Source organism: Nicotiana tomentosiformis, chromosome 1 (assembly GCF_000390325.3).
Source record: "Nicotiana tomentosiformis chromosome 1, ASM39032v3, whole genome shotgun sequence".
NCBI classification, from domain to species: Eukaryota; Viridiplantae; Streptophyta; class Magnoliopsida; order Solanales; family Solanaceae; genus Nicotiana; species Nicotiana tomentosiformis.
The window spans coordinates 121,337,017-121,349,978 of record NC_090812.1 but is presented as its reverse complement, the minus strand read 5'-3'; the positions used below and the strand labels follow the sequence as shown (position 1 = coordinate 121,349,978).

Sequence of the window (12,962 nt, the reverse complement as noted above, 5' to 3'; positions counted from 1 at the left end):
AAGGTTACGGGTAACAATTTTCTTTGGAATTTTTCGGAATCCGGGCACGTGGGCCCGGGGGTAAATTTTAGGAATCTTACATTTAAGGTTGGGTAATCACTTTAATAGTTGGAATATGAACTTTTGAACATGTATTGATTAGTTTATATACCATTTGATTAGTTTTGGATTTTTCGGCACCAAATTGAGGGTTTGAGCGTAATCTTGGACCGAAAAGTAGGTTTTGAGGCGAGATAAGTCTCTTTTCTAACCTTGTAAGAGGGAATTAACCAAATAGGTGAATTGAATTAAAATGTGCTTCCATTCATGGGAGCTACGTACGCACGAGGTGACGAGAGTCCGTACGCAGCTACTAATTATGCTATTGTCCGGGTAGTCTAGGACCCATATCATGCTATACTTACAATGTTTGTACCCTACTTGTTAACTTAATTGCTTAAGTCTTTTGAAACCTGATAAATGAATTAAATTTCACTTACTTGAAATTGTGAATGGAACACTTGATTGTTATTGAGAATTTGTGTTTTTCTTAAAATATTTTCTATTTGTGGAGCGGGCCGAACGCCTCGGTAACAAATAGATGCATCTATGGTTCGTGCCGTTCGACCCTCGACAGTGCACAGTTTAAATATTATATTGGATCGGGCCGTACGACCTCAGCATAATTTGCGCATGATAAATCTCTCGAACCAATTATAATTGATATTGCTTCTTTGGCTTGAGATATAAATTGTTAAATGATGAAAAATAAATTTGGGACTTAATATTCGCGAAGGGATTATTTACTGTTTCCTGTTATTGGATTTTCAGTATTTTTCATGTAATCCATGCTTAATTAAAATTTTGACACTACTTCAAGGTCGACCCCTCGTCACTACTTCTTCGAGGTTAGACTGGATACTTATTGGGTACATGTTGTTTATGTACTCACGCTACACTCTTGCACTTAAATGTGTAGGATCTGAGGTAGGTGCATCTGGATATCGGTCCAGCCGCACACTTGATTACCACTTTGAGGCTTCACTATGAGCTGCCTTTTAAGCCCGTTCTGCAGCAGCCAGAATCTTTCTTTTGATTGTATTTTTCTGTCTATTTCACTTCGGACAATAGACTAGTATTCTTTTGTACATTCTACTAGATGCTCATACACTTGTGACACCAAGTTTTGACACACATTAGTAGACTTGCGGTTTTGGTTTTGTTCTATGATTATGATTGCACACAATTGCTTTCGTGTTATTTATTTTAAATATGTTATTTCTCAAATTCTTTTTAATTTAAGAAAAGTTTAATTACTTGGAAAAGAACTTGTTAAAAAGAGAAAATCACGTGACTAGTTCATAGTTGACTTGCCTAGTGGCAACGTTAGGCGCCATCACGGCCTATTATAAAATTGGATCGTGAAAAAGGTACTCTTCAAGTTTTCCTAGTAGAAAAGTTGAAAACTTTATCCAAAATCTTGTTTGTTTGTGCTTTGTTTTTTTGGTTTTTTGTTTTTGTGAAACCTTAATAATAATTTGGGAATTCGCAACTAAATGTTTTTTGTTGCATAAAGCACCATATGATATTCTTTTGTCCGACCTAAATGAGTGATCAATCAATAAGTAGTACTACAATAAATGGATTGCCTAAGAACACTCTGTTGGGCCTTGAAGAATAGTTAGTCCTACTTGGAATGGGTTTGCTCCCTTCTCCTCCAGTTGCCACTACAATGTTGATTGAATAAATGTTAATCTTCAAAGCTTTACTTTTTTCATGTCTAATTTTGTCTATTCAACTGAAATTATTTACTAGTTTTTACTTTACTTTCTGTCAACATATTCTTTTCGGTTTAGGCCCTCCCACACGCATTCATTTGGACAGTATGAGTTGATATTGAGGGGGAAAAAAGTATTCGATATTTAAGTAAAAGATAAGTTTGTGAAAGTTCTAGTAGTGTTTGGGCATTAATTTCACTCGAAAAAAGAAGTTTTTGAAAGTGAAGATCATAGCTTAACAGTTCTATACGTGTAACCTCCTTCAGTTTGAACTATAACGTTTGTACTTTTTATGTTACAGGTACAAAGAAGATTTCCTAGTGAGTGCAGAAAATGAAATTCTAAGGAAATTCTATCGAGCCTCCATTACACTTAATCCTGAGACATGGCACTTAGTAGCGTGATCTTTAACTTTTGACCCCATTTGACTCGTGAGTAGAACTTTAAGGTTAAAAGTTAAAATTATTATCCATGGGGCAAGCGAGAGAGCAACACTTGTTAAATTTAAAGTTCTACCCATAAGACAAGCGGAGACAAAAATTCAAGACCATCTACTTTAAGGGTTATTTGTATACTTCACTCTTTTTAGGGGTGTGCATAGGTCGGATTGGTTTGGATTTTTTAATTACCAAATCAAATCAATTATATCGGGTTATTAAATCTAAAGACCAAACCAAACCAATAAAAGTCGAATTTTTAAATCTCGAGTGTTTCGGGTTTTCGGGTTGTTTCGAGTTTTTTTTTCATAAAGTTTTCATAGCACAAAATATAGAATTTGTGCTCCAAATATTTCTTTAATCCTAGTAAGACAGAACTATATAAGGTGTTTTTTAATAAAATAGCATAAATATGAGACGATTCATGGCATTGTACTAAAATATTCAACAATAAAGATGAGAAAATCACATAAAATAAATATTATTTATAAGCCATAATGAAAACAAACATAATTTAAAATTACTAATAAATTGCTAAAATAAGTACGACTAATAAGTACTATTATTTACATGACTAAACACTAAAAGAAAAATAAGTTATGCATTTTATCTAAACTATGGAAAAACTAAAAAATAGATATCAAACACTATTTTCATTCATTGTACAATTGAATTGAATGTCTTTTATTATCATTAGTATTGATTTGATTCTGGTTTAAGATTTATTTGAGTTACTAACATTTATGGACTATAAAACTTATTGGAGCATCCAAAAATTATAAGTCCAAGCTTGAAATAATACGTTAAATGATAAAATTATGAAAAAGCTTAAGAAATATTTATAAACTACACTACAATAAATATTTTTATGTATTAAATATATTTAAAACTTTTATACATATAATGTCGGGTTGGTTTAGTTTCGGTTCGACTTTTTTTAGTTAAAACCAAACCAAACCAAATATCGTCGGGATTTTTTTTCCAACACCAGACCAATCAAACCAAATCATAATCGAATTTTTTTTCTCGGTTTGACTCGAATTATCGGATTGGTGCGATTTATCGGTTTCATTTGTACACCCTAACCCTTTTTAATGGGTTTGTTTCCCTCATCTTAATGAAGAGGGCCTTGGCACTTGGCAGTCCAGAATCAATCACGAAAACCTCAAGCTTTTCTTTTCGCTTTTGGCCCTCCCACATGCTTTCTTTAGAGCCTTAAAATTCAGGTTTTGTCTCAGTTCAACAGATCCATAAAGTAATTATGCTCGCGGTTAAAACACGCAAGAGCCATGATGATGTTTCTTGCGTTTTCAAATATTTTGCAAATACTGAGTCAACTATTAGTAATAGTCATAGTTAACTAAAACTTTACGTTCTTGTGAAAATACACTTTTTGGGAAAATTATCGACCTTCGGGAAAATTGTTTACTACAGATGTGCAAATAAAGATATTAAGATGGCGAAGAATAAAGGAAATTTTACCTCATACCCTATTTATTATAAATCAAAATTATTTTAAAATATTATTTTCTATAGCTACCTTTTATATTTTATAAAAAAATAAGTATTTTATAGTATATACTACCATTGAAGCATGAAATAAGGTATGAAATACACTATTTATGTTTTTCCTCTCTCTTAGACAGCTGAACATACCTATTTTTAAGGGATTGCCGTTACTGTATTCATGAATACATGGCGCGGATACATGTGAATACATGTGCGTACACCTGTATACATGAATACATGGCGCGAATACATGTGAATACATGCGCGTACAGCTGGACTGCCCTGATTTTAAGCGTTTTTTTCTGCTGTATTCATGAATACATGGCGCGAATACATGTGAATACATGCGCGTACAGCTGGACTAACCTGATTTAGGCGCTTTTTACTGCTGTATTGATGAATACAGCAGCGCGAATACATGTGAATATATGCGCGTACATCTGGACAACTCTGATTTTAGGCGCGTTGTGCTGATGTATTCATGAATACATCATCGCGAATACATGTGAATACACTATTGTAACAATTGAATTGTAGCTATAAAAAGTAATTATGTATATGATAGTTATAGAAGGTTAATAACACTAAATAATAGTGATTTCTGAAAATTCCAGATTAAACTCAATTTTATACTAGTTGGGCCACGCCTATGTCCAGTTTCCCTTTGCTCGAAGGGTTCCACTAGCTCAAGTTTAATTTTCTTGAGCACACGCAACTAAGTGATTTTTCACATGCACTCATGTGTGATTTTAACCTTCGATTACCACGAACGGCTCACACTTAGTGGGTTTTAACTTCCTCACCACAACAAGCCTTTCGTACACATAGGAAGGTTTTGATTTTCCGCCTTGCGCTTTTTCGTTAAGGACTAGTCCGGTACTGCTGCAGTTCGGAAAGTAACCATCTATAAACTATAATGACTAAGTTATAGGAGTATGTATTTCCTTTTCGAGTTGGTTACTTTCGTTTCAAATTGAAAAATTTGTGCAAAATTCTGATTCAGCCACGGGTCCAAACTGATGAGCTGAATATCGGCACAACCTGACGTTCAAGTGCTGGTTGTCTAGCCAGTGAACAATAAAGATTGAGTATTCATATAATATATGCTACATGGAACTCGTCTAAGAAAAGGCGCATCCATGTTGTAGAGACTATTTATTCCATGCACTTTAATTTACTTCTCCTTTTAGCATTTTCGCATTTCAACTCGTTCAATGCTTTCACTCACCTTTAATTATTTCCTTATAAGACCCTTCATTCCTCTTTTAGCGAAAGAAAAAACAAAACATACTCTATCAGAAAGGAAAAACTTTAGCAAAAGACGAGATGGCTTAGTCTTCTTTTTCTTTTCTTTGTTCTTTAAGCCCGTGCTTACGAAGACTTTTGTTGACCATACTCGCGAGAAATTCGAGTAGCTTTTCCATGCAAGCCCCGCTATTTCTCTCTCCCCCCTTTTGGTTTTTCCAATTTAGAAACACTTCTCGACAGCTAGTAAAGCTACCACAACTTAATTGGTGCAATTTACAATAGCGCATGATTGCGAAGATTTGTTGGAGGTGGTAACCTTTTCTTTGAAAATTTAATTAGTGAGCAATATTCTATTAGCAGTAGGAATTAGAAGAATGAATAACACATTTGAGCAGATTGTCACTTCTAGTTTTATCAATTAAGGTCTCTGCGAAAAATAAAAGCATAGAAGGATAAAGAAGGAAAAGGCAGAGGGAAGAACTTTTCTCATAAAGTAATTTTAGCCTTTTAATCCCTATTCCAATACTGCCCCTTCTATGATATTTTCAGATTACAGAAGCGAAACGCTAGTTCAGTAGGAGTAGGACATCCAAATACTTAGCAAAAAGAAACATATATACTAGCAATAGAGTAGAGACTAGAGAAGGCTTCGCAGTGATCATCATAAGATAATGATGGGTATTTATCTTCTTGGGCTGGCCAACATTCTACTAAGTATCTGTTTTTGGGCCACTTTGTACTACTGCTTTTAAAAAAACCCCAAGAAAATACCTCTATACACTAATTTTATAGTATAGACAACGAAACTACCCTTCAATATGAATCCAGTAGTCCTATATGCTCTGAATCTTCTCTTGTTTGCAAGCTTTGTTAGCTTCTTGAGGATCAAGAAGCACAAATAGGCAGTAAGCAGCTTGAAAAGAAACCCCTAATGCCTTTCTACAAAGAGTTAGGAAAAGAACATAAAAAGAAAAACGTTAGCAAAAGGAGGTCTAAAGGTATCATATACAAAAAAATGTTAAATATGATAACATATTCTTAGACAATGGAGTTAGCTAGATTTGAGATGTTTTTTTTTTGTTCTTTATAAAATGACAATAATTGCTAGTAGCTCTTTTGGATCTCTCATGTGTACTGCAAATGATTGTAAATTTGCGTATAACAAGAATTACATTTATCTTGTATTTCGTACACACACAAAAAAAATCTAAAAGACTACAAATTACTAGCGGCAGAATTCTATTAGTGAAGGAATTGACTTCATTAAAACTTTGAAAGTGAAAAGAAGAAAAAGATTTAGTTGGTGTGAACAAGAAATTAAAAGTAAAGAAGGCGATCATCTTCACTTTGTAGGTTAAGTACATAGGACATGTCCCTCTAAATTAAAAAGTGAGTAATAAAGATTAGGAGAAGAATAGCGTACCCTTTTAGGCTTAGCGTAGAGCAATTCAGGGGAAATCTTGTAAAGATCTTCATCTACTGCCCTTTTAGGTGGTGGTGGAGATGGAGTTGCTGCTTCTTTCACATCATACTCATATTCATAGTCACACACCACCCATTTGTCCTTTCCTGCTTTTCCAACTGCTTCATTACTTGCTTTCATCTGCTTTTTCCAAATGGTTCCATTGAACTTATTAAATGTAGAGAAATGAAGAGTATTTCAGAAGACATGCGTATAAAGTAGCAAAATTAAAAACATTTAATGCTTTCAACTCTCTGTTTAACTACAGACCAAAAGATGTTCCCTCCGTAATAATTACCTTACGACGAGGAACGACGATCATGGTCGGAGTTACAATATCATTCTGGTACAGATCGCCGGCGACGTATAAATCACGGTCTTCAGAGTAGCTGTATTGAAGCAAATCAGCTTGTCTAGCTGATTCAAAGCACTGTGTGAAAGGAATTGGGAAATCATCGTTACAATCCCAGCTACCAAATGCTGGAACATGGCTCCTATTCTTGAAGTAATAATTGCTCCCCTGCTAAGAAAAAACACAAATCACAAACAAAATAAACTCATGAAGTTAACCAATAAAAAAACATTAAGCGGAGATGAGTGCTTACTTCCATTTTGGCGGTGCTATGGTGGAGTATCAGCAAGATTGACCTCACAATGGAGTTCAAACTTACAATCTTTTTGTTTATTTCCTTGCTTTAAATCAACTAGGACTACGTTTTGTGGTATTACGGTAGGGCTCTTTTAAAGGGGCCTTAAATGGGGTTGCTTTATGAGACGAGTCACTGTTGTTGGGTTTTTAAAGGTAAAGGAATGGAGGGTTACAGCAGTCGGGTACTGAGGATTCAATTAGATACTTGTAGTATGAAATTTTAAAAAAAAGTAAGATCCAACCATAACAAATCCAGTCAAATTTTATATGTAGTGTTTGAGGAGGATAATATGTACACAATTCTTATCTGAAAAAATAGAGAAACTGTTTTCTATAAATAAATAAAAAGCAATAACACATATGAAAAAAAGGCAAGAAACACAGAAAGGCAAACGTCTAGATATCCAAAAAAATGTGAGAAATAGACAGGAGGGACAGAGAAGTAACAAGTAAGGGCAAATAGAAGGGGGGGACCTGGAGCCAACAATAATGTAGCATAGCTTTATTTAATTCTCTGTTTGTTTGCATTTTGTTAAGACGGTGTATATTCCAATGTTATACACAGGGTCGATAAATTAAAGTAGTTTCTCAGAAAAGAGCAAATGACACACACCCTATTAAATAAAAGGTCTAAATCTGAAGTACACTTTTTAACCCTACACGAATGCTGGGTGCTCCGTGCCCTAGTTTTATTAACTACCCAAGAAATTATAAACAGAAGAGGAAAATGGAATCATTAAACCACAACCCAAAGTTAATAAATTTTTTTAAAAAACAACACAGAATATTGTTACCAAATAAAGGTAAAAACTATCTTATTCACTATTCACCTGACTTAACTATGCATTTTTGTTCCCACTATATTTGAGTAAAGGGCTCTAATAATTGGTATGACTCATGGAATTGAAATTAGAAGTTTGTTTATCCGAAAAACGGATAAAGTTGAATTTATACGTAGTTCTAAGGATACGTGGTATGAATTGGTACAAATCGGAAAAGATAAATAAATGTATATTGAAATTAGTTATAAAAGAAATGAATGCAAACCAGATGAACTAATTTGCCTAAGCCTTCAAGTTTAATCACCTCCAAATCTGATGAAAAACGATTGATAGAGGAAACAATTTGACTAAAATACCAAAAGCCACCCAAAAAATAGTATTAGCTCCGTTTTCTGTATATCTTAGAATGAATGTGTGTATCAATGCCTCTCCTCTTACAAATGATAACCACTCTTAATATAGTGGGGGAATTCAATTTTAGGTATAATAAAAAATACATAGTGGGGATTCTATGATGGACTAATTAATTAACTTTTCGTTAATTTCTGCCAAGATTCTCTCCCCAAATGCGACTATAACGGCTCTTTTGTCCCTTGGCTCGATCTTGGTCTCAGCCGGTCTCGGTATGGGTCGGTCTTCGGGTCTTGAGCTCGATATTGACTCGAGCTCGATATTGATCGGTCTCTGGGTCTCGAGCTCAATATTGACTTGAGCTCGATATTGATCGGTCTCTAGGTCTCGAGCTCGATATTGACTCCAGCTCGATATTGATCGGTCTCTGGGTCTTCGAGCTCGATATTATGATGACGAACCTCAGTCCATCATGCTCCAATCTTGATTAATCACACGAAAGGTAAACTCGATTTTGACCATATACAAATAGTCCCCTCGTTTCTCGGAAAGAAGGTGCCGAGAAACAATATGATTTTTCAACCTCTGACTAGATGAATGCTGACGTCTGCGACGAACCCGATTGTGACGTATGTGACAAACTTCCCATCGGTTCAGTTACCAAGGCATTAAATGCGCGTCAGTCGATGGTCGGCCACTGTCAATTTTGAACTGTCATTGTGAAATCTATAAATAGCCTCTTTCTTCACTATTTCAAACTTTTACCTTCAAACCTTCTTCATTCCAATCTTCACAGTCCATCGCCTTCTTCAAAGTTTCCTATTTCCAGGTTTTGGAATTTCTTTGCTTGTTCTTCTCAAAAATACCAAATACTTCAATCTCCCTTTTTCCTTGTTCACAAAAATTTAGATGGCCAAAACATCTAAAATCGTTCCACAAAAAGAGGTTGCTTCTTCATCACGGCTCGCCGGCGGTGAGGATGCGGCGGAGCCTCGCCCTGAGGAATTCATTCCGGTTGGGTGTTCAACTGTCAGTGACTTTAAGGTTGAAAAACCTTCATCGGTATCGGGCCGATGTGAGCCGATGTCGAGGTACCAATGTATAATCACCGATAAAATTCTCGAGAAAGTAAAACAAGAATACAATTGGGGCGATAAGCATGTGGTAGTCCCATTGCCTGATGAATCAATTACTACCCACATGGAAGGGTTCCTAAGTATTTATACTTATCCTTTCATGTTGGGTCCTTTAGACCCTGTCATCGTCGCCTTTTGCAAGAGATATGACGTGACCCTCGGCTAGATCCCTCCTTCTTTTTGGAGAATAGTGATTCTTCTCCGATTTTTCTCGAGCAAAATCGAGGGGTGTCTTTTCACCCTCGACCACCTTATGCGCCTTTATAGTCCCCGAATTTATCGAGGAGGGTTAATCAAGCTTGCTCGCCGAGCCACCAAAGCGTCGTTCTCGAGCATAGGCGAGACTCGTGATCGAGGTTGGATGGGCCAATTTGTTCAAGTCAAAACCTCGGACCTGATCCCTGCCGATGACATGTCATTTCCTGAGGAATGGATTATGAACCTTGAGCACTTATTTTCCTTTGTTCGTTTTAATTTTGCAATTGCCTTTTTTTTTCTTGATCCATTTTTTCTTTTTTGTAACAGTTGTGGCTCGGATGCCTGAGCCGATTCCTGATCTTAAACAATGGGTTGAAGGTTTGGTGCTGTAGAGACCGTACTCCGAGCACGCTTGGGTGGAATTATCAAAGGGTCGATGGGAGGCCCGTAGTCATGGTAAGTCTCTCTCTTAATTTGTTTGCTATTTGCTCTTCTTTACTTGCTTAACCCCCTTTTCCCCATTTTTTTAGGACTTGGGAAGGACGTTGCCATGAGGCCCCCATCTGGTGATGAGGAGGTTCCTGTCCCGAAGCAGGTTAAAGAAAAGAATAGAAAAGATTCACCGAGATCCCCGTTCTCGAAAAAGAAAAAACCGGCGAAGAAATATCGCAAGCTAAAGGGGGGCCCTAGTGTTATGCTTCCGGAATCTATCCACCGATTAAGGGACGAGCCCGAAGAAGTAGAAAAGGAATTAGCTGGTGTACGGGCTAATGTTGTGATACAACAATCTTCAGAATCAGCGGAAGTGAATAAGGGAACCCTGGCCATAATTCCGGAACAAGAAAAAATCGAGACTATTCGGTCTCGAGCTGGGATGGTCGAAGGGGAGACCGAGGGTAGGACTTCTCGAGCAGCAAAAGATATCTCAAGGGATGAGCTCGGGATAGTTGATGTCAGCGGATCCCCTCAGATTTCGGATGCTATGATCTGTGAGGACAGTATGATGGAAGGTCGATCCTACGAGGGCATTCAGGAGTCGACCGATATCCACAGTTTTCTGGATGGGCTCGAGTCAGCTGCCTCGGAGGAGGTTATCGGGTTTGGTGGATTACCGATTCCAAAGAAAATATAATGGTCAGGCTCTACCAGGTCTTCATCGATTCCAAAACTGGTGGACCGATTCCTGGCCCCGAGTATTGATCCTGATCGTAGGCGAAAGGTGGTGATACCCGAATTTTCTCTCCCCCAAGGGTTGCTAGTTACCTTCGGTCCCTAGTGACCGAAGAGGATCAAGCAGTGATAAATGCGGTAGGACCCGCCTGCCTTTTCAACGAGGCCCAGCATGCTCTGAATCGGGTAACTTCGATGGCATCTATGCTGTTTATACTTGTTGCAGGTAATTCTAACATTTTTTCCATGTTTGTAGGCTTCAGTGTTGCATCACGAGGCTTTCCTCCGAATCCGAGAGGAGAATGAGGCCGAGGTTCGGGAGCTCACTGAGAAGAGTGACTCCTATAAACTTCTTAGCGAGAAGCTTCAAGCAGATTTGGCAGCGGCTCGTGATGAGCACGAGGAGATGGGCTATCAAGTATTCCGAATTCTTCACGATAGTAAAGACGAATTGGAGATAACCACTGACAATCCGATTCTGCAGGTTCGACAGAGGCTTGAACAGATCGGACGGCTCAATTTGCAGGTAGATGAGCTAATGGCCGAATGGGAAAAATTCAAAGAAAATATGGATATCCTTGCCTCCAAAAAAGAGGCTGTTCAAGCGCAATTGGAGTCGGCTGAGGCCCAGCTTCGGGCTGTAAAAGAAAATACCTCGGTGCAGATCGAGAGGGTTAAAGAGCTTCAAAGCCGGTTAGATTTGTCCACTTCAGATAAGGAAAGCTTGGCTAATGAACTTGAAGTAGTCAGATCTGAGGTGACCGAGGCTAATAAAAGAGCTGATGCTAAAGTGGCCCAGTTCAGGAATGACGTTGAGGTTAATCAGGCCAAGGCCAAGAGCATGGTCGAACATGCTAAATGGAAGGCTCAGAGAGAAGATCTCGAGGAGGTCAGTGCTCAGGGCTTCGATGTCGAGGCCGAAATTGAAAATGCCAAGGCAGAGAAAAACAGGGCTCGAAGGTTGGCCTTTCCTGAGGAAGACTCCAATAGCTCGAACGAATCTGAAGGTGAGGAAGATCCCGAGGACGTGGTCTGCGATGAAGACCAAGCCATTTAGGATCTTAACTAGTTTTTGTTATTTCTATCGAGGCTGCTTCGGCCTTTGTAAATAACTTCTTTCGGGCTGTGTTGCCTTTGTAAAAGATTTTGATGTATATATATAACTTTTTCCCTTCCATGGCTTCTGAATCTGTTGTCTTTTGTTGATTTATACAAAGGTCAAAGCGCCTTAGCATAAAACTATGAAGTTGTATTCGAAGGTCCAAGGTTGAGATGGTAAGGATTCATAGTAAGTACTGCCCTCGACCGCTTTTGATCGGTAAGCCTTGAGTGAATGTTCGAACTCGAATTAAGGTAGACCTTAGACTTAATACGTAGTCCTAGATTCGGGGTAATAATTTGATCTTGAATCAAGGTAGCCCTTGGGCTTGATAAATAGTCTCTGAGTGAGAATGGTTGCTCGAACTCGAGTTAGGGTAGCCCTTAGGCTTTATGGTCGAGTGAGGATTTGCTCGAACTCAAAATAAGGTAGCCCTTGGGCTTTAGCAGTCGAGTGAGGATTTGCACGAACTCGAAGTATTGCATCCCTTAGGCTTTGCAGTCGAGTGAGAATGATTTCTCGAACTCGAAGTAATGGCAGCCCTTGGGCTCGATAGATAGTCCCCGAGTGAGAATGGTTGCTCGAACTCGAGTTAGGGTATCCCTTAGGCTTTATGGTCGAGTGAGGATTTGCTTTAACTCAAAATAAGGTAGCCCTTGGGCTTTAGCAGTCGAGTGAGGATTTGCTCGAACTCGAAGTATTGCATCCCTTAGGCTTTGTAGTCGAGTGAGAATGATTTCTCGAGCTCGAAGTAATGGCAGCCCTTGGGATCGATAGATAGTCCCCAAGTGAGAATGGTTGCTCGAACTCGGGTTAGGGTAGCCCTTAGTCTCTATGGTAGAGTGAGGATTTGCTCAAACTCGAAATAAGGTAGCCCTTGGGCTTTAGCAGTCAAGTGAGGATTTGCTCGAACTGGAAGTATTGCATCCCTTAGGCTTTGTAGTCGAGTGAGAATGATTTCTCAAACTCTAATTAAGGTAGCCCTTGGGCTTTGTATCATTTGATTTTGTTGTTTTTTCGGATGAGAGTCCCCGATTTATGGGGTAATCATTTGAACTCCGGTCATGGTCGGCTCTTAAGCCTGTTTGCATAATGGATCGAGAAAATGAAGTAGGAGAACCTTTCTGAGGTATGAGATATTGGTAAAGAAGAAAATTTTCTTTT

At 38.1% G+C, this 12,962-nt stretch overlaps 2 protein-coding genes across 5 annotated transcripts; one reads left to right on the top strand and one right to left on the bottom strand.

The window, feature by feature from the left end:
- Window positions 1–5,417: 5,417 nt before the first annotated feature.
- Window positions 5,418–7,300, bottom strand: LOC104095919 (uncharacterized). Of its 4 annotated transcripts, none has more exons than XM_070190682.1 (4): window positions 7,019–7,300; window positions 6,712–6,933; window positions 6,375–6,554; window positions 5,418–5,890 (listed from the first exon to the last, which is right to left on the bottom strand). In XM_070190682.1, the coding sequence occupies exons 1-4, from the start codon at window positions 7,022–7,024 to the stop codon at window positions 5,837–5,839; spliced, it is 462 nt and encodes a 153-aa protein (XP_070046783.1). In that variant the 5' UTR covers window positions 7,025–7,300; the 3' UTR covers window positions 5,418–5,836. The 4 variants fall into 4 exon arrangements, with proteins under 4 accessions (XP_070046783.1, XP_009600462.1, XP_009600464.1 ...); XM_009602167.4 differs by having other exon boundaries at window positions 6,375–6,581; window positions 6,712–6,936; window positions 7,019–7,162; XM_009602169.4 differs by having other exon boundaries at window positions 6,712–6,936; window positions 7,019–7,162.
- Window positions 7,301–9,104: 1,804 nt separating this feature from the next.
- LOC138909069 (uncharacterized) lies at window positions 9,105–11,756 on the top strand. The gene is made up of 4 exons (XM_070200147.1): window positions 9,105–9,270; window positions 9,857–9,907; window positions 10,060–10,619; window positions 10,956–11,756. The coding sequence occupies exons 1-4, from the start codon at window positions 9,105–9,107 to the stop codon at window positions 11,754–11,756; spliced, it is 1,578 nt and encodes a 525-aa protein (XP_070056248.1).
- Window positions 11,757–12,962: the final 1,206 nt, after the last annotated feature.

What these genes read in the sequence shown, in the direction of transcription:
- LOC104095919 (XM_009602167.4), bottom strand. An exon ending in TCGTCGTTCCTCGTCGTAAG is followed by an intron (nt 6,582 to 6,711) that starts GTAATTATTACG and finishes ACATTTAATAAG; the next exon opens with TTCAATGGAACCATTTGGAA. An exon ending in TCTACGCTAAGCCTAAAAGG is followed by an intron (nt 5,891 to 6,374) that starts GTACGCTATTCT and finishes AACTCTTTGTAG; the next exon opens with AAAGGCATTAGGGGTTTCTT.
- LOC138909069 (XM_070200147.1), top strand. Translation starts at nt 9,105, where the DNA reads ATGGCCAAAACATCTAAAATCGTTCCACAAAAAGAGGTTGCTTCTTCA. An exon ending in TTCATCGGTATCGGGCCGAT is followed by an intron (nt 9,271 to 9,856) that starts GTGAGCCGATGT and finishes TTTTTGTAACAG; the next exon opens with TTGTGGCTCGGATGCCTGAG. An exon ending in TCTTAAACAATGGGTTGAAG is followed by an intron (nt 9,908 to 10,059) that starts GTTTGGTGCTGT and finishes CCATTTTTTTAG; the next exon opens with GACTTGGGAAGGACGTTGCC.